Source organism: Oncorhynchus keta, chromosome 34, assembly GCF_023373465.1.
Source record: "Oncorhynchus keta strain PuntledgeMale-10-30-2019 chromosome 34, Oket_V2, whole genome shotgun sequence".
Taxonomy (NCBI): Eukaryota; Metazoa; Chordata; class Actinopteri; order Salmoniformes; family Salmonidae; genus Oncorhynchus; species Oncorhynchus keta.
The window spans coordinates 69,661,291-69,682,121 of NC_068454.1; the positions used below are offsets into that span (position 1 = coordinate 69,661,291).

Sequence of the window (20,831 nt, forward strand, 5' to 3'; positions counted from 1 at the left end):
TGGGTAAGCTTTGTACCCTTGTTTGTCGACTGGGAACCACAGGATATCACCTATCTAATCTCTTCTACCCACATTGTTGAGACAGAACAATAAAGTGAGCATTAAGCTGAAGAGTATTGGTTGTTTGATTGAAGACCTGGATTTTATTTGAGCAGGTCTATGTGTCCCTGTGTATATGGGAGTTTCCTACTCAGCTTCATTCTCTCTCACTGAACTCTCTCTGTCGTCTACACATCATAAAGACGAGGGAAATGGTGTTGTATTTCAAAAGCTACTGATTGCTTTTTCATATCAAAGCCTATGGCAGAAGGGGGGGGGGGTGTTGGTTGTATTGCCCTTTTACTTGAAATGGAATTTCTTATAATGTGATTTTTAATCCATCTGTCCAGCGGCTATATGGAATCAAAGGTTTAATTGTTGTTTTGCGAGCGGCCATTTTGTGACACGGTTCTTCTCAAACTCTGTTTCTTCTAGATGTGTGTTTCTTGTGGGAGTATTTTAATATAATGAAGCAGCTTTCAAGCCATTGTGTTGAAGTATGGATGGACAGTTTATTGTTGCATCACGTCCTGATAATAATCTCAGTAATCACATACCCTCTCGTGTATTATTGCTGTATTATTTCTCAGACAGCATGTCATCCATGATGAAGAGGCATTGTAGAGATTGTACTGTGTCTCTTACTTCCAGCCAGGCATCCAGGCAGAGAGAGGCAGGCCACAGCCACACTGGGCATTGTGATGTGATGAGAGGAGATTGGATGACAGCACAGACACTGGAGAAGTGGGGTGACACAGAAATAGACTGCTAGATGGGAACTGTGATGATTCTCTACAGTATTTGTGGATTACAGTACCAGTGGAGAAACAGCTTCTCAGGAAATCTTTAGAATTCATTGTCTATCCTTTGTGTTGTTCAAATGCAGCCATGCAGAAACACACACTTATACGTACACACATTCACATATGTACACCTGGTAATGCACAGGCGTAAAAACACACTGTTCATTTGTTAATTGGCGATATAGGCTAAGAGTCCTGTCACGACTCACTACTTTGAGTTCATAGTTCATGTGTTTGAGTGTTACTTTGTGTGTGTATGTGTGTGTGTACATGCCTACATGTGTGTGTGTGTGTGTGTGTGTGTGTGTGTGTGTGTGTGTGTGTGTGTGTGTGTGTGTGTGTGTGTGTGTGTGTGTGTGTGTGTGTGTGTGTGTGTGTGTGTGTGTGTGTGTGTGTGTGTGTGTGTGTGTGTGTGTGAGAGCCTTAGCAGGGTGTTCAGTAATGCCTGTATAAAGTAATCATTCTGACCAGTGAGGCGTAGGGAGAAATAACCAGGGGTGAAAATATTCACAGCAATTACATTTAGGAAGCTAAATAAACAACGCAACTGAGACGCAAAGCATCAATAGGCACATGAAGTGTCTCTAATTAGACATTTGCATTATTCATTTATAAGAATACCATCATTATCTAGTTGAATGCATATAAATGAAGGATTCAACAATGTGAATAATAAGATGAAGAAGGGAAATATAATGTGTATTCATGCCAGTGCACATACAGGTGCCTGGCCAATAAGAATCAGACCTGCACAAGTATCTCTCTTCTTACATGTTGGTCATTTAGCAGACACTTATCCAGAGTGACTTACAGGAGCAATTAGGGTTAAGTGCCTTGCTCGAGGGCACATTGGCAGTTTTCACCTAGTCAGCTCAGGGATTCGAACCAGCAACCTATACAGTTACTGGCCCAACCTCTGAACCGCTAGGCTACCTTAACCACTTATTAATCATATTTTGAATCACTAGTTTGAGCGACATCATGTGCAACAGTGTCACTGCACTTTTCTGCACAGACTCAAGATGATTAGAATAATGTCGGAACGCAATAGTGCCTTTGTTGACTTGATTATCCCACTCATCTGTGTTGGTTAGGATCCCCTATACGTTTGTTCTGTTCACATAGTAGGAGCAGTGATCAATCATTGAGGAATAAATCAGCCCTTAGTGACATATCCACCCATGTGGTTGTGTATCTTGTCCGGCTCAGCCCTGACACATACCCCTTAGCCCTGAGAGAGAGAGAGAGAGAGAGAGAAAGAGAGAGAGAGAGAGAGCTAGAGAGAGAGAGGGAACTGTGACTCACTCTGAGTGTAAGTGTGTGTGTGTATGTGTGCGTTTGTATCTGTGTGTGTTATGTTACAACGTGTGTTAATTTGACTACTTTGCAGTCAGATGACAGTACCACTGTACAATATGACGCTCAAATGTGCCAAGTGCGGAGTTATCTCGTCGGCTGACGTTTCTACCACAGCTACCAGTAACGCCATGTTAGTCCTGCTAATTATTTACCCACATATTCTATAGTGCTTTGTTTACCTGTTTCCTTTACCTTGATATGCCTCCTCTACTTCCTCCTCCTCTTCTTTATATCTTTTTCTTTCCCCCCTTTTCGTTCCCTCTCTTCCCCTGTACCCTCGCTGAGAATCATTGGGAATTAGTTCTCCAGTGCTGTTCTTGTAAGGTGTGTGTGTGTGTGTGTGTGTGTGTGTGTGTGTGTGTGTGTGTGTGTGTGTGTGTGTGTGTGTGTGTGTGTGTGTGTGTGTGTGTGTGTGTGTGTGTGTGTGTGTGTGTGTGTGTGTGTGTGTGTGAATCACAGACTGCAGAAAAACAGCTTTAATATAGGCCAGAGTGAAAGTGCAAGGCTCAGTGGCTTTCAGCTCTGTAATGCCCCCAGGCTATGGATGGATACAGTAACTCTACATCTGTATCGGCATGGAGGAGGTTTTCACGGGCAGTGCACTTGACTTATCAATTAGTGTGTGTGTGTGTGCGTGTGTGTGTGTGCATGTGCTTTGGGTTTCTGTTGCCAGGCCTGCCAGGCCTGTGTAACTATATTTTATGTAATGTGTTATTCAGTGGGAGTATGTCTGAATGCTTGGATCTGTTTTAAACAACACCTAGAAACCTTTCAGTCCATCAACTCAGGACAGAGTTAACAGGTGGACATGTGAAACAAAGACTCTGAAGAGTTGAGGAGTTTAGGGAAAGAAATACACATGTTGATAAAGGAGAGAGAGAGACATTGTCCTGTAGGAACATATGGACCAGAAGACAAGTCCCTGTCCACTTAATCACACCTCTGCCCTCTGCCTCTTGCGTTTGTCTTTATGTTACGTTTCTTTGCTTCATTTCACTTTTGTTCCTCCTCTACTCACCTCAGCTCCTCCTTTTCCTGTTGCTCTTGGTCTCATATGTTTTATTGACACATCCTAAACGTACATGCATTTTGTATATGTCAGTTATGGAACATATATTTCAATTGATTATGGATGTATGTTTTTGTGTGTGATATTAGCATAGCTACTGTAAGTATATTTAAAACATCAAGCTATGTACCTACACCTTGTTATAGGTTTATTATACTATACATAATGCCAATCATTTCAACAACGAGGGCAACATACAGTACATAGATGCCTTTTTTAGGAGTAGATATTGTATGTATTACATTTGACACGCTTCTATTGTAATTATACATTTCAAACAAGTAAATCATTGAAAATTGTATTAAATAGAGACAGTTGTTTTCCAAGAGTGTAGTCTTTCCCTCTTTGTGTATCTTCTACTGACTGTAGTACTGACCCTGGCCCTGGGCTGCTGTTCCCCTCCCATCCTCCAGGGCGTCGCTGTGGAGCTCCTGTGTGGTTCTGCCTCTCCTGGCCCTCACCTGGATGTCTGCTGTCCTGGCCATCACCGACCGCCGCTCCTCCCTCTTCCAGATCCTGTTCGCTGTGTTTGATTCGCTGGAAGGCTTCGTCATCGTCATGGTGCATTGCATCCTGCGCCGAGAGGTACATCATTCTTTACCCTGTTGTCACTCTGACACATTTCACCTTGATGATACTCTGTCTCCTACTCTTTTTTATTCATTATTATTTAAAAAAATGTATTGGTTGGTGTGCTCTGTGCTCCACTAGGAGCTAAAAGGGAAAAGTCATTGGTTGTTTTGAGGGTGATGTGGAGGGGAGGAGGATGAGCAGAGAGAAATCTGACTGTGACATTGAAAGGTCATGACCTCTGTGTTTATTATGGTGTACTGTAGGTTCAAGAGGCAGTGAAGTGTCGGGTAGTGGACCGTCAGGAGGACGGGAATGGAGACTCAGGGGGATCTTTCCAGAACGGACACGCTCAGCTTATGGTTGTACCAATGGAACGTTATTCTTCATCTTAAACAATGTCTAATATACTTGACATGTATTACATGCTCCTTGTTAACAGGTTTTCTATACATTTCTTTTCTTCGTTAGACTGATTTCGAGAAAGACGTCGACATGGCTTGCAGAGGAGGTAAGAGTACCGGCAAAAAAAAGAGTGAGTTTATGCAAGGTGTCCGTCTGTCTGTCTGCCTGACTGTCTGACCGTCTGTATGTCCGTCTCTCTGTCTGTCTGACCCTATACAACTCTCTCTATGCATGTCGATTTTTCTTTGAGTTCTGTCATTAAAAAGTTTCACCTGCTTTCCCTGTCTGCTGTACGCGTATTGTGTTTTAGCAGCACCCTCCCATTCCACAGCAGCCGCCCCTTATGAAGCACAAAACACTGTTTTGACATGAGATGCACCATATTACTGCAGCATAACGCAATTTAGCCCAGCCATTTGGCAATAGGGCGGTGGTGTGCGAATCAGTGCGGAGCAGTAATATGTGGATAAATAGGGCTGTCTGAGTCTCCCACATCTTCCCCCACATCCACCGGCAGGCGGGCCGGCCGTGCTATAATTATGTACCGACCAACACTGCAGCATCAGATAGAGGCTCTCCTCTGGTGTCCGTTGGGAGCGGACGGAAATCTGATTATCTCCCGAGAGGATATCAGGAAAAGCATCTGGAGCAGAAACGCCATTGAGACGCGAGACACAGCAGACAAGCCCTCTGAAGGGGGAGATGGAATATAAGAGGAGTGAAATGACTTTTTCTTTGTGTGAGTGTGTGTGGAGCGGTGGGGACTGGAGAGTGATTGTAAAATATTTTCTCATGCTGACAGGAAGTTGTCTGATGCTGTTGTCTAGCCCTGTGCTCAATAGTGAGATACACACCACAGCAAGCCAGCAGATGCAGTGAAACAGGGTCACGGCGTAATCTTCAAGCTAATGATCAGAAGTTCAAGGAAGGCAGTGTAGTCACTCGTTAAATCAACAGTGGGAAGGTTTGCACTCATTCTATAGCATGTCCAAGTCTGAGTTGGACATCTTGAAAGTCACCCTCTCTTTATCTCTGAGTTTTGCGTCCTCTCAAATCTCTCTCTCTCTCTGTTGCCCTCCCTCCCTCCCTCCCAACCTCCCTCCCTCCCTCCCCAGGTACTCTGAAGCGTTCCTCTCTCCAGGGTGATGAGAAGCCATCCTCCCAGCCCCTGACCCTTCAGAAGGGCTCTAACTTCAACACCATGCCTGCCAGCATGGCCAAGGTCCACCTCCAGAATGTGGCAGACTACCCCAGTCATACTCTCACCCTGCGCAGGGAGAAGGGTGGCGCCACCAAGGGCATCAGCACCGAGCTGCCGGGAGCCAAGTCCATCTACATCTGTGACGGGGAGCTCTTTAAACAGCTGGATGGGGAGCTGTCTCCACGGGAGACAGGGGAGGCCGGGGGGCCTGAGGGCACAGGGTACATCATCCTGCCTAACAACAACAACACTGGCACCCTGGGGCGGCCCGGAAAGGGCAGCAAGGAGGACACGACAGCCAAGTACAACATCAGCATCGAGCAGCAGATGCCCCAGACCAGGCTCATCCACCTGGCCAACTCGGCGGGGGTGGAGGGCGTCCCGGGTTTCGCGCTGAAGAGCCTGCCTGCAGACCTGGTCAGTGTCTCCTGCTCAGAGAGGGAGTCGCCCGTCCACAACATGCAGAACGTCTCCGGAGAATCCCACATGACCAACAGCATGTGTGAACAGGGTGATTCTGGGAACTCTGGAATGATGTCCAAGAGCGAGACCGTGTCCACGCTCTCCATGAGCTCCCTGGAGGTAAGACACACACACACACACACAACCACATGTTTTCACCATATGACTTGGGAAGGAGATGGGACAGCTTGATCAAAGAAAATATCAGAAACTAACCAGTGCCCTTTACTGTCAATATGTGGTGGTACTGTATTCATGCCGTAGGGTTTCTGTTGAGATATCTTTATAGTCGCTATCCTTTTCTGTGTGGTAACAGCACTGCAGTGGCAACATGTACGGAAATATCCCTATCTCGCCTGGCTTGACAGAACACCTAGATCTTTAAAAAGGTCAGGTTTTAGTATTCTCTCCTTGACTGGGCCAGTCCAGTAGGGGAGCTCAAACTCAGACTGCTACACTGACCAGCACACACCCACGCACAGCTAGTCGTGCCAAGCCAGCCAGTCAGATAGGCAGACAGACAGATAGGCAACCAGTCAGACCTCTCAGCCTGCTGGTGTCTTTTCACCTCAGGGCCAAACTCGCTCCCCTCCCAAAATGCTGTTCATGCAAGGTCGCAGCTGCCAGGGCAACCAACAACCAAGCAGCCTGAAGGTCAGGCCTTTCTTTTTCTGCTCGCTAACAAAGGTCACGCGATCACAAGCTGTTTACTGCGAGGATTCACGCCAATGGGGTCAGGATTAAGCAACATGGACGCTCAGTTTGTCATGAGTCACTGTTTCCACTGAGAAACTGTCTCAGTCTTTTTAACTGATTTGAAACTAACAGTGAAACAGTGAAATGCTGAGGAAGACATCACAATTTTGTCTAGTCAGACTCACACAGCATAATGATGATAGCAGGATGTATCTTTTAATCTTTCCTTCTTGTCTTTCTCCAGAGACGAAAATCTCGCTATGCGGAGCTGGACTTTGAGGTAATTTCAGACTTCTGCATTTCTTCTGAAATAATGTCTTGACGGTTTGACAAACTGTCTCTAATGTCTCAATTCTGGTTCCAAAAATCCACTAGAATTGACATAATCCCCTTTTCTTTACAATTATGGTGCATGTGACTGCATAGCAGATCATATACAGTACTCTATCTAAGCTTTGTAGACATCTCTGGTGGATGGGAGCTAAATGAAGGATTTTTCTTTGATGGTAGTTTTTTATGTGTTTGGTCCGTGTAGAAGATTTTGCACAAGCTATGTTGTTGTTTAAGGATGATTGATGTTTTTTTCTCTGTTAATACCAAAGTAGTACCATGGTATATAACACACTGTGTAGATGTTGATGGTGGATAAATGGGTGGTTGGTTTTCCTATGTGATTGTCCCATGTAGAAGATCATGCACACACGGAAGCGTCACCAGGACATGTTCCAGGACCTGAACAGGAAGATCCACAGTGCAGACCAGGACAGGGCGTCTCCGCCTGGTGATGGGAAGGCAGGGAAGAGGTGGAGTGTGTCCTCAGCAGGCAGCGACAAGACCATCATGAGTGTACGAAACTCTTGTCTCTCACTCTTATCTCTTTCCCTCTCTGTCTGACTCCCTCTCTCTTTCTTCCCCTTCTCCACCTATACCTCTCTCATCCCCTTCTCTACTTCTACCTCTACCTCTCTCTTCCCCTTCTCTACCTCTACCTCTCTCTTCCCCTTCTCTACCTCTCTCTTCCCCTTCTCTACCTCTCTCTTCCCCTTCTCTACCTCTACCTCTACCTCTCTCTTCCCCTTCTCTACCTCTACCTCTCTCTTCCCCTTCTCTACCTCTACCTCTCCCTCTCTCTTCCCCTTCTCTACCTCTACCTCTCTCTTCCCCTTCTCCACCTCTTCTCTCTACCTCTACCTCTCTCTTCCCCTTCTCTACCTCTCTCTTCCCCTTCTCTACCTCTACCTCTCTCTTCCCCTTCTCTACCTCTCTCTTCCCCTTCTGTACCTCTACCTCTACCTCTCTCTTCCCCTTCTCTACCTCTCTCTTCCCCTTCTCTACCTCTACCTCTCTCTTCCCCTTCTCTACCTTTACCTTTACCTCTCTCTTCCCCTTCTCTACCTCTACCTCTACATATCTGTTCCCCTTCTCTACCTCTCTCTTCCCCTTCTCTACCTCTACCTCTCTCTTCCCCTTCTCTACCTCTCTCTTCCCCTTCTCTACCTCTACCTCTCTCTTCCCATTCTCTACCTCTCTCTTCCCCTTCTCTACCTCTCTCTACCCCTTCTCTACCTCTACCCCTACCTCTATCTTCCCCTTCTCTACCTCTACCTCTACCTCTCTCTTCCCCTTCTCTACCTCTACCTCTCTCTTCCCCATCTCTCCCCATCCCCCATTTCTACACCTCTCTCTCTCTCTGTCTGTCTCCTCTCTGTCTGTCTCCTGTCTGTCTGTCTCCTCTCTCTCTCTGTCTGCATGTCTCTTGCCCTTTGATGATTTGGTCTGTTCTCTGGTTCACCTATTCTCCTCTCCTGCCCCTCCCTCTATCCAACAGGACAAGCAGCAGACACCCAGTAAGAGAGCCTGGGAGGGCATCAGGAAGACCCAATCTCCCCCGTCGTGGATGAGGAAGGACCTGGAGCCCTTGGCGGCCTCTCCCCTGGAGCTGCAGAACGTGGAGTGGGAGAAGGCCAGCGCCACCATCCCTCTGGTGGGACAGGAGCTCATGGACCTGCAGACAGAGGTGTGAGACTGAGACAGAGAGACAGACGGAGAGAGAGCAGCCAACCCCGTCCCCCAGCCCAGCTCTCAGACAGACAGACAGACAGACACCTTCCCTTCCCGCAGCTCCACGTCTCAATCTCACTCTGAGAACCAACGACCAAATGATCAATGACCAACGAAACGGGCAGGGGTGAGTGAGAGAGAGTGAGAGAGTGTGAGAGAGAGTGAGAGAGAGAGAGAGAGTGTGTGAGAGAGAGAGAGTGTGTGAGAGAGAGAGAGAGAGAGTGTGAGAGAGAGAGTGTGAGAGAGAGAGAGAGAGAGAGAGTGTGAGAGAGAGAGAGAGAGAGAGAGAGAGAGAGAGAGAGAGAGAGAGAGAGAGAGAGAGAGAGAGAGAGAGAGAGAGAGAGAGAGAGAGAGAGAGAGAGAGAGAGAGAGAGAGAGAGAGAGAGAGAGAGAGAGAGAGAGAGTGAGTGTGAGAGAGAAGCTTTATGTTAGGACCCAACTAAGAGAATGAGAAAATGGGAAGACATACAGAGAGAGAGAGAGAGAGAGAGAGAGAGAGAGAGAGAGAGAGAGAGAGAGAGAGAGAGAGAGAGAGAGAGAGAGAGAGAGAGAGCGAACAATTGCCTGTTAAGTGGGGGGGAAGAGAACAGGTTTGCAGTGCATTTTGTTATATTTTCTTATTGCTGCTGGAATCAGTTTTTTGTTTACTATGTCAGACAGTCATATATCTGGTCTGTTATTATCCACATTATTACTTCACTGGACACATACTTGAGTCCCTCTCTCCTCCTGGTAGATCTCTGTGGATGGTTAGCCAGTTTGGCAGTTGGGTGGTGTAGGTAGTGTAGGTTAAAAGGACAGACTGCAACTGCCTGTGGACTCTTCACCAGCCTGCTAACAGATCACCTGGACCAGCCATACAGTTCATGTTCCAACCAAGCCTTTAGGCAATGGACCTGGTCTGGACAAGACCTTCACCCAACATACAGTACATGTTCCAACCACACGCCTAGGCAGTGGAGGAGGCAGACTGCTGGACCATAACCATGTGCCTCTCCATGCCAACTAAGAGCCCCCCCCCACCCTCCACTGCACTGTCAGACAGAGTCCACACCCCCTTGACAGGAAGGGAGCAGATCGATGACATCAGCCAGCCAAAAGGGTGGAAAACCCTTCCATTGGTGGGTGCCATAGTGACATCAGCATAGACCAACAAGAATGAGATATCTCATTTGCGGATGCCCTTAATGACATGACTGAAAGCCAAGATGGCCATATCTCATTGGTGGAAGCCTCTATGACCTCAGCAGAAGCCAAGGAGACAGTGTTTTGATTGGTTGACTGATTGCTTGATGTACGAGCAGGCTTGGTACATTTGTGGCAAATTTAATTCTGCTTGTTCGGCAAATGCAGATGGTAAAAAATGAAGGACACTCATGTCACAAAGTATATAAAGAATTATGCTTAATGTTGACAATGGAAATGAATAAATATAAAAATATATATGATAAATACTGTATAGGACATGACAGAGGTTGTGACTCTGCAGTAAGGGGTTAGGATTAGTTGCACACAGAGAAAGCACAAGGCTCTTTTGGAGTCCTGTTGTACAGCAATGTAATTATTTCAACAGAGTTCTACAGAATGAATTTTAGCCTATAAATATCTTTCTTACTGTGCTTGGGGATTATTGTTGTCATTATTATAATTATGACCATGATTATTCAGATTACATCTGTGTCCGAAATGGCACCCTATTCCCTATGTAGTGCACTGCTTTTGACCAGGTCAAATGACAGGAATTAACACCAGGTTAAAAGTAGTGCGCTATATAGGGAATAGGGTGCCATTTTGAACACATCTTATGATTCCCCTCCCATCCTTTTCAGGGTACTGGAATATGAGTGTTCTGTAACTCCATGTAACAGTGTGTGTTTTGGTATCATTGACTGTCACTCCCTCCTCAGATCTGTACCTGTCTGACATGAACCCTGGCCGCTGTCCCCTGACCTTTAACCTCCACCGCCCCCTCCTTTTTAGTTCACTGGGGTTGACTCTTTGTTAATGTACAGTTTTCAGAGCACAAAATGAATGTGTCATATTTCTAATAAAAATATATCTATATAATAAACTATCTGTTGTCCTGGTGCATTTGTACTGCCAGTATACAATTCATATGTCAGCATCACCCCCCCCAATGTCTTAAACTCGGAAAAGAAGAAGAAGAAAACAAGTCATCTCCCTATTCCCCTATCGCTTGTGTTCTGTATGTTTTAAAAATATTCCATAAATTGACTTGGAAAATGTTTTTCCCGTAATGTATATGTCAAAGCACAAGGCATCCGACCCAATTACCTGGAGGATGATTGAGGGCTCGAACTGTGTGTTTGTGTGCGTGCTTATGTGTGTGTGTGTGTGTGTGTGTGTGTGTGTGTGTGTGTGTGTGTGTGTGTGTGTGTGTGTGTGTGTGTGTGTGTGTGTGTGTGTGTGTGTGTGTGTGTGTGTGTGTGTGTGTGTGTGTGTGTGTGAGTGTGTGAGTGTGTGTGTGTGTGTGTGCTCGTGCTTCCGCTTGTGTGTGAGATTAGAAATGGGAAGGCGTGTGGCTGTAATGACCTAAGCATTATTTACAGCCCCTGAACAGACACCCAATCTGGACAGCAAGACGCTCGCTCGGCTAATAAAGATTTAACTGCTCGTAAAATAGCCCAGGCAAATAAAAATGATGTGTGTTATTATTAGATTTAAGGAATACATCAACGGTGGAGGCACTAAGGTTCAGAGTGCTGAGGAAATACTACCCAGCACAAACAGAGGATATTACTCCATGTCACTGCAGAGCTGCTAAATGTCCTCTCCCTAATTATTGGGTTATCATTTATTCATTCATTTATTCACAATGGATCAACTTCAGACATTTTAAGTGCGGCAAATCCAATGGAAAGGGTTTTAGGGGCCTACTGTACAATACAGGAATGTTTCAAAGGTATGCTGGACTGCTGGACTATCCACAAGTTATCTCTTAGGAAAATAAGGAGTTGCATCAAACTATAAACACAAAAGTCATTAACATTTGACCTGATCTGCTATAAGTACTTTGGACAGGCTTTATCAATCTAAATGTTACCAAGGAACAGAGGCCCAGAACCCAGGTGGTGTAGGAGTTGTTCCCCTCTATGCAGAGGTTTGTTCTCCAACCCTACACTCCCTACATCCGCCACTTCTCTACTCAGAGAGAGGAGGCCAGCTGCACAATGGACCAAACTCACTGAAACACTAAAGAACAGCATCTGGCCTTCCACACACAGACAACAAACCACTGGGCATTGTTCCGCTCTCTGATTCTCTTCTGTTTTAGCTTGGTGTTTAAAAAGTATATTTAGAGTGAGACTCTTCATCTGGAATCTGGAGTTTTGTCTCCCTCCTCCCCCGTGGCACAGATGATGTTTTATTTGTGTTTTTCAGAACAGGGAATGTATGCGCAGCAGTGTCACAGGGACTCAGAGAGAAGCTGGCACTGATTTAGGCTGCCAGGGTCCAACAGCCGACCTACCGCAAAGCCCTTGGCTGGGTGTGTGTGTGTGCGCACATGCGTGTGTGTTACACACTGACTCACCTTCCTCTCTCCTCTCATCTCCTCTCTCATTCACAGACAAGCCAACCTTTCTTCTCACGCAACCACCCTACCAGTCCTGGTTCAAAGTCCAGTGAACAGGTTCTCCAAGTACAATCCCTACAAATGGTAGACCTTCGCTGGTCCCATATACACATTAGAATGCCTCCAACGATCCAGCGGGAGCCGCAGTCTTGTTAGAAACCTATAGTACCCTTCATTAGCGACCATCCATAGATATTAGCCTCACATTGTACTTTAGGCAATGAGTAGACATTAGGTTCAAATTAAGACTCATTATGAAAGAGACTGTCATTAGGTTTTAATGAGGATCAAATGACAGGAGTTAACACTGGCCGCCTATGGACTCTCAGAGTGCTCCATCCTCACTGAGGCCAGCGGAAAAGCTACAGGGGAGAGTGATTAGAAGAGCTGGAGGAGAGGAGAGAGGGAATGGAAGAGCTGGAGGAGAGGAGAGAGGGAGTAAACCTTCAAGCTGCATACTGGACCTTATTCCAACTAAACTACTGAAAGAGCTGCTTCCTGTGCTTGGCACTCCTATGTTGAACATAATAAACGGCTCTCTATCCACCGGATGTGTACCAACCTCACTAAAAGTGGCAGTCATAAAGCCTCTCTTGAAAAATCCAAACCTTGACCCAGAAAATATAAAAAAACTATTGGCCTATATTGCATCTTCCATTCCTCCTCAAAATGTTTAGAAAAAGCCTGTTGCGCAGCAACTCACTGCCTTCCTGAAGACAAACAATGTATACGAAATGCTTCAGTCTTGTGTTAGACCCCATCATAGCACTGAGACTGCACTTGTGAAGGTGGTAAATGACCTTTTAATGGAATCAGAACGAGGCTCTGCATCTGTCCTCGTGCTCCTAGACCTTAGTGCTGCTTTTGATACCATCGATCACCACTTTCTTTTGGAGAGATTGGAAACCCAAATTGGTCTACACGGACAAGTTCTGGCCTGGTTTAGATCTTATCTGTCGGAAAGATCAGTTTGTCTCTGTGAATGGTTTGTCCTCTGACAAATCAACTGTACATTTCGGTGTTCCTCAAGGTTCCGTTTTAGGACCACTATTGTTTTCACTATATATTTTACCTCTTGAGGATGTCATTCAAAAACATAATGTTAACTTTCACTGCTACAAGAGCTGGAGGAGAGGAGAGAGGGAGTAGAAGAGCTGGAGGAGAGGAGAGAGGGAATGGAAGGGCTGGAGGAGAGGAAAGAGGTAGTAGAAGAGCTGGAGGAGAGGAGAGAGGGAGTAGAAGAGCTGGAGGACAGAACAGAGGGAGTAGAAGAGCTGGAGGAGAGGAGAGAGGGAATGGAAGAGCTGAAGGAGAGGAGAGAGGGAGTAGAAGAGCTGGAGGAGAGAGGTAATGGAAGAGCTGGAGGAGAGGAGAGAGGGAGTAGAAGAGCTGGAGGAGAGGAGAGAGGGAGTAGAAGAGCTGAAGGAGAGGAGAGAGGGAGTAGAAGAGCTGGAGGAGAGGAGAGAGGGAATGGAAGGGCTGGAGGAGAGGAAAGAGGTAGTAGAAGAGCTGGAGGAGAGGAGAGAGGGAGTAGAAGAGCTGGAGGACAGAACAGAGGGAGTAGAAGAGCTGGAGGAGAGGAGAGAGGGAATGGAAGAGCTGAAGGAGAGGAGAGAGGGAATGGAAGAACTGGAGGAGAGGAGAAAGGGAATGGAAGAGCTGGAGGAGAGGAGAGAGGGAGTAGAAGAGCTGGAGGAGAGGAGAGAGGGAGTAGAAGAGCTGGAGGAGAGGAGAGAGGGAATGGAAGGGCTGAATGAGAGGAAATAGGTAGTAGAAGAGCTGGAGGAGAGGAGAGAGGGAGTAGAAGAGCTGGAGGAGAGAAGAGAGGGAGTAGAAGAGCTGGAGGAGATGAGAGAGGGAATGGAAGAGCTGAAGGAGAGGAGAGAGGGAATGGAAGAGCTGGAGGAGAGGAGAGAGGGAATGGAAGAGCTGGAGGAGAGGAGAGAGGGAGTAGAAGCGCTGGATGAGAGGAGAGAGGGAGTAGAAGAGCTGGAGTAGAGGATAGGGGGAGTAGGAGAGCTGGAGGAGAGGAGAGAGGATATGGAAGGGCCGAAGGAGAGGAGAGAGGTAGTAGAAGAGCTGGAGGAGAGGAGAGAGGGAGTAGAAGAGCTGGAGGAGAGGAGAGAGGGAGTAGAAGTGCTGGAGTAGAGGAGAGAGGGATTGGAAGAGCTGGAGGAGAGGAGAGGGGGAGTAGAAGAGCTGTAGGAGTGGATAGCGAGAGAATGGAAGAGCTGGAAGAGAGGAGAGAGGGAGTAGTATAGCTGAAGGAGAGTAGAGAGGGAATGGAAGAGCTGGAGGAGAGGAGAGCGAGACAATGGAAGAGCTGGAGGAGAGGAGAGAGAGAATGGAAGAGCTGAAGGAGAGGAGAGAGGGAGTAGAAGAGCTGGAGGAGAGGAGAGGGGGAGTAGAAGAGCTGTAGGAGTGGATAGCGAGAGAATGGAAGAGCTGGAAGAGAGGAGAGAGGGAGTAGTATAGCTGAAGGAGAGGAGAGAGGGAGTAGAAGAGCTGGAGGAGAGGAGAGAGGGAGTAGAAGAGCTGGAGGAGAGGAGACAGGGAGTAGAAGAGCTGGAGGAGAGGAGAGAGGGAATGGAAGGGCTGGAGGAGAGGAGAGGGGGAGTAGAAGAGCTGGAGGAGAGGAGAGAGGGAGTAGAAGAGCTGGAGGAGAGAAGAGAGGGAGTAGAAGAGCTGGAGGAGAGGAGAGAGGGAATGGAAGGGCAGAATGAGATGAGAGAGGGAGTAGAAGAGCTGGAGGAGAGGAGAGAGGGAGTAGAAGAGCTGGAGGAGAGGAGAGAGGGAGTAGAAGTGCTGGAGTAGAGGAGAGAGGGATTGGAAGAGCTGGAGGAGAGGAGAGAGGGAATGGAAGAGCTGAAGGAGAGGAGAGAGGGACTTGAAGAGCTGGAGGAGAGGAGAGAGGGAATGGAAGAGCTAAAGGAGAGGAGAGAGGGAGTAGAAGAGCTGGAGGAGAGAGGTAATGGAAGAGCTGGAGGAGAGGAGAGAGGGAGTAGAAGAGCTGGAGGAGAGGAGAGAGGGAGTAGAAGAGCTGGAGGAGAGAAGAGAGGGAGTAGAAGAGCTGGAGGAGAGGAGAGAGGGAATGGAAGGGCTGAATGAGATGAGAGAGGTAGTAGAAGAGCTGGAGGAGAGGAGAGAGGGAGTAGAAGTGCTGGAGTAGAGGAGAGAGGGATTGGAAGAGCTGGAGGAGAGGAGAGAGGGAATGGAAGAGCTGAAGGAGAGGAGAGAGGGAGTAGAAGAGCTGGAGGAGAGGATAGCGAGAGAATGGAAGAGCTGGAAGAGAGGAGAGAGGGAGTAGAATAGCTGAAGGAGAGTAGAGAGGGAATGGAAGAGCTGGAGGAGAGGAGAGCGAGACAATGGAAGAGCTGGAGGAAGGGAGAGGGAATGGAAGAGCTGAAGGAGAGGAGAGAGGGAGTAGAAGAGCTGGAGGAGAGGAGAGAGGGAGAGAAGAGCTGAAGGAGAGGAGAGAGGGAGTAGAAGAGCTGGAGGAGAGGAGAGAGGGAATGGAAGGGCTGAAGGAGAGGAACGAGGTAGTAGAAGAGCTGGAGGAGAGGAGAGAGGGAGTAGAAGAGCTGGAGGAGAGAAGAGAGGGAGTAGAAGAGCTGGAGGAGAGGAGAGAGGGAATGGAAGAGCTGAAGGAGAGGAGAGAGGGAATGGAAGAGCTGGAGGAGAGGAGAAAGGGAATGGAAGAGCTGGAGGAGAGCTGGAGAGAGGGAGTAGAAGAGCTGGAGGAGAGGAGAGAGAGGGAGTAGAAGAGCTGGAGGAGAGGAGAGAGGGAATTGAAGAGCTGGGGGAGAGGAGAGAGGGAGTAGAAGAGCTGGAGGAGAGGAGAGGGTATGCAATAGCTGGAGGAGAGGAGAGAGGGAGTAGAAGAGCTGGAGGAGAGGAGAGAGTGATTTGAAAAGCTGGAGGAGAGGAGAGAGGGAGTAGAAGAGCTGGAGGAGAGGAGAGAGGGAATGGAAGAGCTGAAGGAGAGGAGAGAGGGAATTGAAGAGCTGGAGGAGAGAGGAGAGGGAGTAGAAAAGCTGGAGGAGAGGAGAGGAGGGAGCTGGAGAAGAGCTGGAGCTAGAGGGAGAGAGGGAATGGAAGAGCTGAAGGAGAGGAGGAGAGAGGTAATAGAAGAGCTGGAGGAGAGGAGAGAGGGAGAAGAAGAGCTGAAGGAGAATGAGAGGAAAGAGGGATTGGAAGAGCTGGAGGAGAGGAGGAGAGGGAGAAGGAGAGCTGGAGTAGAGGAGAGAGGGAATGGAAGAGCTGGAGGAGGAGAGAAGAGGGAATGGAAGAGCTGGAGGAGAGGAGAGAGGGAGTAGAAGAGCTGGAGGAGAGAGGAGAGGAGAGAGGAAATGGAAGAGCTGGAGGAAGAGAGAAGAAGAGCTGAGAGAGAAGAGCTGGAGGAGAGGAGAGGGAGAGGGAATGGAAGAGCTGGAGGAGTGGAGAGCTGAAGGAGAGAGAGAGGGGAAGAGCTGGAGGAGAGAGGAGAGAGCTGGGAATGGAGTAGAGCTGAAGGAGAGTAGAGAGGGGAATGGAAGAGCTGGAGGAGAGGAGAGCGAGACAATGGAAGAGCTGGAGGAGAGGGAGAGAGAGAATGGAAGAGCTGAAGGAGAGGAGAGAGGGAGATAGAAGAGCTGGAGGAGAGGAGAGGGGAGTAGAAGAGCTGTAGGAGTGGATAGAGAGAGAATGGAAGAGCTGGAAGAGAGGAGAGAGGGAGTAGTATAGAGCTGGAAGGAGAGGAGAGAGGGAGTAGAAGAGCTGGAGGAGAGGAGAGAGGGAGTAGAAGAGCTGGAGGAGAGGGAGACAGGGAGTAGAAGAGCTGGAGGAGAGGAGAGAGAGGGAATGGAAGGCTGGAGGAGAGGAGAGAGGAATAGAAGAGCTGGAGGAGAGGAGAGAGGGAGTAGAAGAGCTGGAGGAGAGGAGAGAGGGAGTAGAAGAGCTGGAGGAGAGGAGAGAGGGAATGGAAGGGCTGAATGAGATGAGAGAGGTAGTAGAAGAGCTGGAGGAGAGGAGAGAGGGAGTAGAAGAGCTGGAGGAGAGGAGAGAGGGAGTAGAAGAGCTGGAGGAGAGGAGAGAGGGAGTAGAAGTGCTGGAGTAGAGGAGAGAGGGATTGGAAGAGCTGGAGGAGAGGAGAGAGGGAATGGAAGAGCTGAAGGAGAGGAGAGAGGGACTTGAAGAGCTGGAGGAGAGGAGAGAGGGAATGGAAGAGCTAAAGGAGAGGGGGGAGAGAGGGAGAGAAGAGCTGGAGGAGAGAGGTAATGGAAGAGCTGGAGGAGAGGAGAGAGGGAGTAGAAGAGCTGGAGGAGAGGAGAGAGGGAGTAGAAGAGCTGGAGGAGAGAAGAGAGGGAGTAGAAGAGCTGGAGGAGAGGAGAGAGGGAATGATAGGGCTGAATGAGATGAGAGAGGTAGTAGAAGAGCTGGAGGAGAGGAGAGAGGGAGTAGAAGAGCTGGAGGACAGAACAGAGGGAGTAGAAGTGCTGGAGTAGAGGAGAGAGGGATTGGAAGAGCTGGAGGAGAGGAGAGAGGGAATGGAAGAGCTGAAGGAGAGGAGAGAGGGAGTAGAAGAGCTGGAGGAGAGGATAGCGAGAGAATGGAAGAGCTGGAAGAGAGGAGAGAGGGAGTAGAATAGCTGAAGGAGAGTAGAGAGGGAATGGAAGAGCTGGAGGAGAGGAGAGCGAGACAATGGAAGAGCTGGAGGAAGGGAGAGGGAATGGAAGAGCTGAAGGAGAGGAGAGAGGGAGTAGAAGAGCTGGAGGAGAGGAGAGAGGGAGTAGAAGAGCTGAAGGAGAGGAGAGAGGGAGTAGAAGAGCTGGAGGAGAGAGGTAATGGAAGAGCTGTAAGAGAGGAGAGAGGGAGTAGAAGAGCTGGAGGAGAGGAGAGAGGGAGTAGAAGAGCTGGAGGAGAGAAGAGAGGGAGTAGAAGAGCTGGAGGAGAGGAGAGAGGGAATGGAAGAGCTGAAGGAGAGGAGAGAGGGAATGGAAGAGCTGGAGGAGAGGAGAAAGGGAATGGAAGAGCTGGAGGAGAGGAGAGAGGGAGTAGAAGAGCTGGAGGAGAGGAGAGAGGGAGTAGAAGAGCTGGAGGAGAGGAGAGAGGGAATTGAAGAGCTGGGGGAGAGGAGAGAGGGAGTAGAAGAGCTGGAGGAGAGGAGTGAGGGTATGCAATAGCTGGAGGAGAGGAGAGAGGGAGTAGAAGAGCTGGAGGAGAGGAGAGAGTGATTTGAAGAGCTGGAGGAGAGGAGAGAGGGAGTAGAAGAGCTGGAGGAGAGGAGAGAGGGAATGGAAGAGCTGAAGGAGAGGAGAGAGGGAATTGAAGAGCTGGAGGAGAGGAGAGAGGGAGTAGAAAAGCTGGAGGAGAGGAGAGAGGGAGTAGAAGAGCTGGAGTAGAGGAGAGAGGGAATGGAAGAGCTGAAGGAGAGGAGAGAGGTAATAGAAGAGCTGGAGGAGAGGAGAGAGGGAGTAGAAGAGCTGAAGGAGAATGAGAGGAAAGAGGGATTGGAAGAGCTGGAGGAGAGGAGAGAGGGAGTAGGAGAGCTGGAGTAGAGGAGAGAGGGATTGGAAGAGCTGGAGGAGAGGAGAGAGGAAATGGAAGAGCTGGAGGAGAGGAGAGAGGGAGTAGAAGAGCTGGAGGAGAGGAGAGAGGAAATGGAAGAGCTGGAGGAGAGGAGAGAGGGAGTAGAAGAGCTGGAGGAGAGGAGAGAGAGAGAATGGAAGAGCTGGAGGAGAGGAGAGAGGGAGTAGAATAGCTGTAGGAGAGTAGAGAGGGAATGGAAGAGCTGGAGGAGAGGAGAGAGAGAATGGAAGAGCTGGAGGAGAGGAGAGAGGGAATGGAAGAGCTGAAGGAGAGGAGAGAGGGAGTAGAAGAGGTGGAAGAGAGGAGAGAGGGAGTAGAAGAGCTGGAGGAGAGGAGTGAGGGAATGTAATATCGGGAGGAGAGGAGAGAGTGAGTAGAAGAGCTGGAGGAGAGGAGAGAGGGAATTGAAGAGCTGGGGGAGAGGAGAGAGGGAATTGAAGAGCTGGAGGAGAGGAGAGAGGGAGTAGAAGAGCTGAAGGAGAATGAGAGGAAAGAGGGATTGGAAGAGCTGGAGGAGAGGAGAGAGGGAGTAGGAGAGCTGGAGTAGAGGAGAGAGGGATTGGAAGAGCTGGAGGAGAGGAGAGAGGAAATGGAAGAGCTGGAGGAGAGGAGAGAGGGAGTAGAATAGCTGTAGGAGAGTAGAGAGGGAATGGAAGAGCTGGAGGAGAGGAGAGAGAGAATGGAAGAGCTGGAGGAGAGGAGAGAGGGAATGGAAGAGCTAGATGAGAGGAAAGAGAGAATGGAAGAGCTGGAGGAGAGGAGAGAGAGAGAGAATGGAAGATCTGGAGGAGAGGAGAGAGGGAATGGAAGAGCTGGAGGAGAGGAGAGAAGGAATGGAAGAGCTGGAGGACAGGAGAGAGAGATAATGGAAAAGCTGGAGGAGAGGAGAGAGGGAGTAGAAGAGCTGGAGGAGAGGAGAGAGAGAGAGAATGGAAGAGCTGGAGGAGAGCAGAGGAGAGAGAGAATGGAACAGCTGGAGGAGAGGAGATAGGGAATGGAAGAGCTGGAGGAGAGGAGAGAGAGAATGGAAGAGCTGGAGGCGAGGAGAGAGGGAATGGAAGAGCTGGAGGAGAGGAGAGAAGGGAATGGAAGAGCTGGAGGAGAGGAGAGAGAGAGAATGGAAGATCTGGAGGAGAGGAGAGAGGGAATGGAGGAGCTGGAGGAGAGGAGAGAGAGAGAATGGAAGAGCTGGAGGAGAGGAGAGAGGGAATGCTTCATTTTTTCATGACCTCGAAATTTCCATCTTCCCCCTCTTCACCCTCTTCACCATTTGTGCCCTCTTCCGCCCTCTCCCTCCTCTCTTTACCTATATTTTGCTCATCTCTCTCCCCCCATTACAAGCACTAAAAGCCTGTCTATGCTGCCTCCCTAAAGCTCATTGGAGAGGAACACATTCTCCAGCAGCGTAGCCTAGTGGTTAGAGCGTTGGACTAGTAACCGGAAGGTTGCGAGTTCAAACCCCCGAGCTGACAAGGTACAAATCTGTCGTTCTGCCCCTGAACAGGCAGTTAACCCACTGTTCCCAGGCCGTCATTGAAAATAAGAATCTGTTCTTAACTGACTTGCCTGGTTAAATAAAGGTAAAAAAAAAAAAACTCAACACTAACTCAGCTGAAGAGAATATATATATATAATCAAACAATGTGGTATATCAAATAAATAATTAAATTAACATAAACCCCCTGGCATTGTCTCTTTGGTTATCAGTTAATTTTTCATAACAGCTTTCACTAATTCATGAGGACATCTGTTTTTACAGCTTCCCCTTTGCTGGGTTAGACAGGCACAGCGATTACGACTGGCTTCAGCTGCAAACTGCTCTGTTTGGTCGAGAGATTACCGGGACCTCTGAGGGAAATTACAACAGCTGAAGACATTCGTGCAGATACACACTCACTTTGACATACATACACAGACTCTCGATATCTTCGCTTGGCCAGCAAAACACACACACACACACACACACACACACACACACACACACACACACACACACACACACAC

At 48.5% G+C, this 20,831-nt stretch overlaps 1 protein-coding gene across 8 annotated transcripts in view; it reads left to right on the forward strand.

Moving 5' to 3' along the window:
* LOC118371076 (adhesion G protein-coupled receptor B1-like) overlaps positions 1–8,839 on the forward strand; it is a 126,110-nt gene extending 117,271 nt beyond the window's left edge. For 4 of the 8 annotated variants that reach the window (XM_052494583.1, XM_052494585.1, XM_052494586.1 and 1 more), the window contains 8 exons: positions 2,233–2,331; positions 3,684–3,855; positions 4,107–4,202; positions 4,312–4,375; positions 5,361–6,028; positions 6,849–6,884; positions 7,292–7,450; positions 8,433–8,839. In XM_052494583.1, the coding sequence (XP_052350543.1) occupies positions 2,233–2,331; positions 3,684–3,855; positions 4,107–4,202; positions 4,312–4,375; positions 5,361–6,028; positions 6,849–6,884; positions 7,292–7,450; positions 8,433–8,627 (1,489 nt within the window). In that variant the 3' untranslated portion in view covers positions 8,628–8,839. The remainder of the gene's footprint in view (positions 1–2,232; positions 2,332–3,683; positions 3,856–4,106; positions 4,203–4,311; positions 4,376–5,360; positions 6,029–6,848; positions 6,885–7,291; positions 7,451–8,432) is intronic. The other 4 variants (XM_052494588.1, XM_052494589.1, XM_052494590.1 and 1 more) reach the window with 2 other exon arrangements.
* The last annotated feature ends 11,992 nt before the right edge of the window (positions 8,840–20,831 follow it).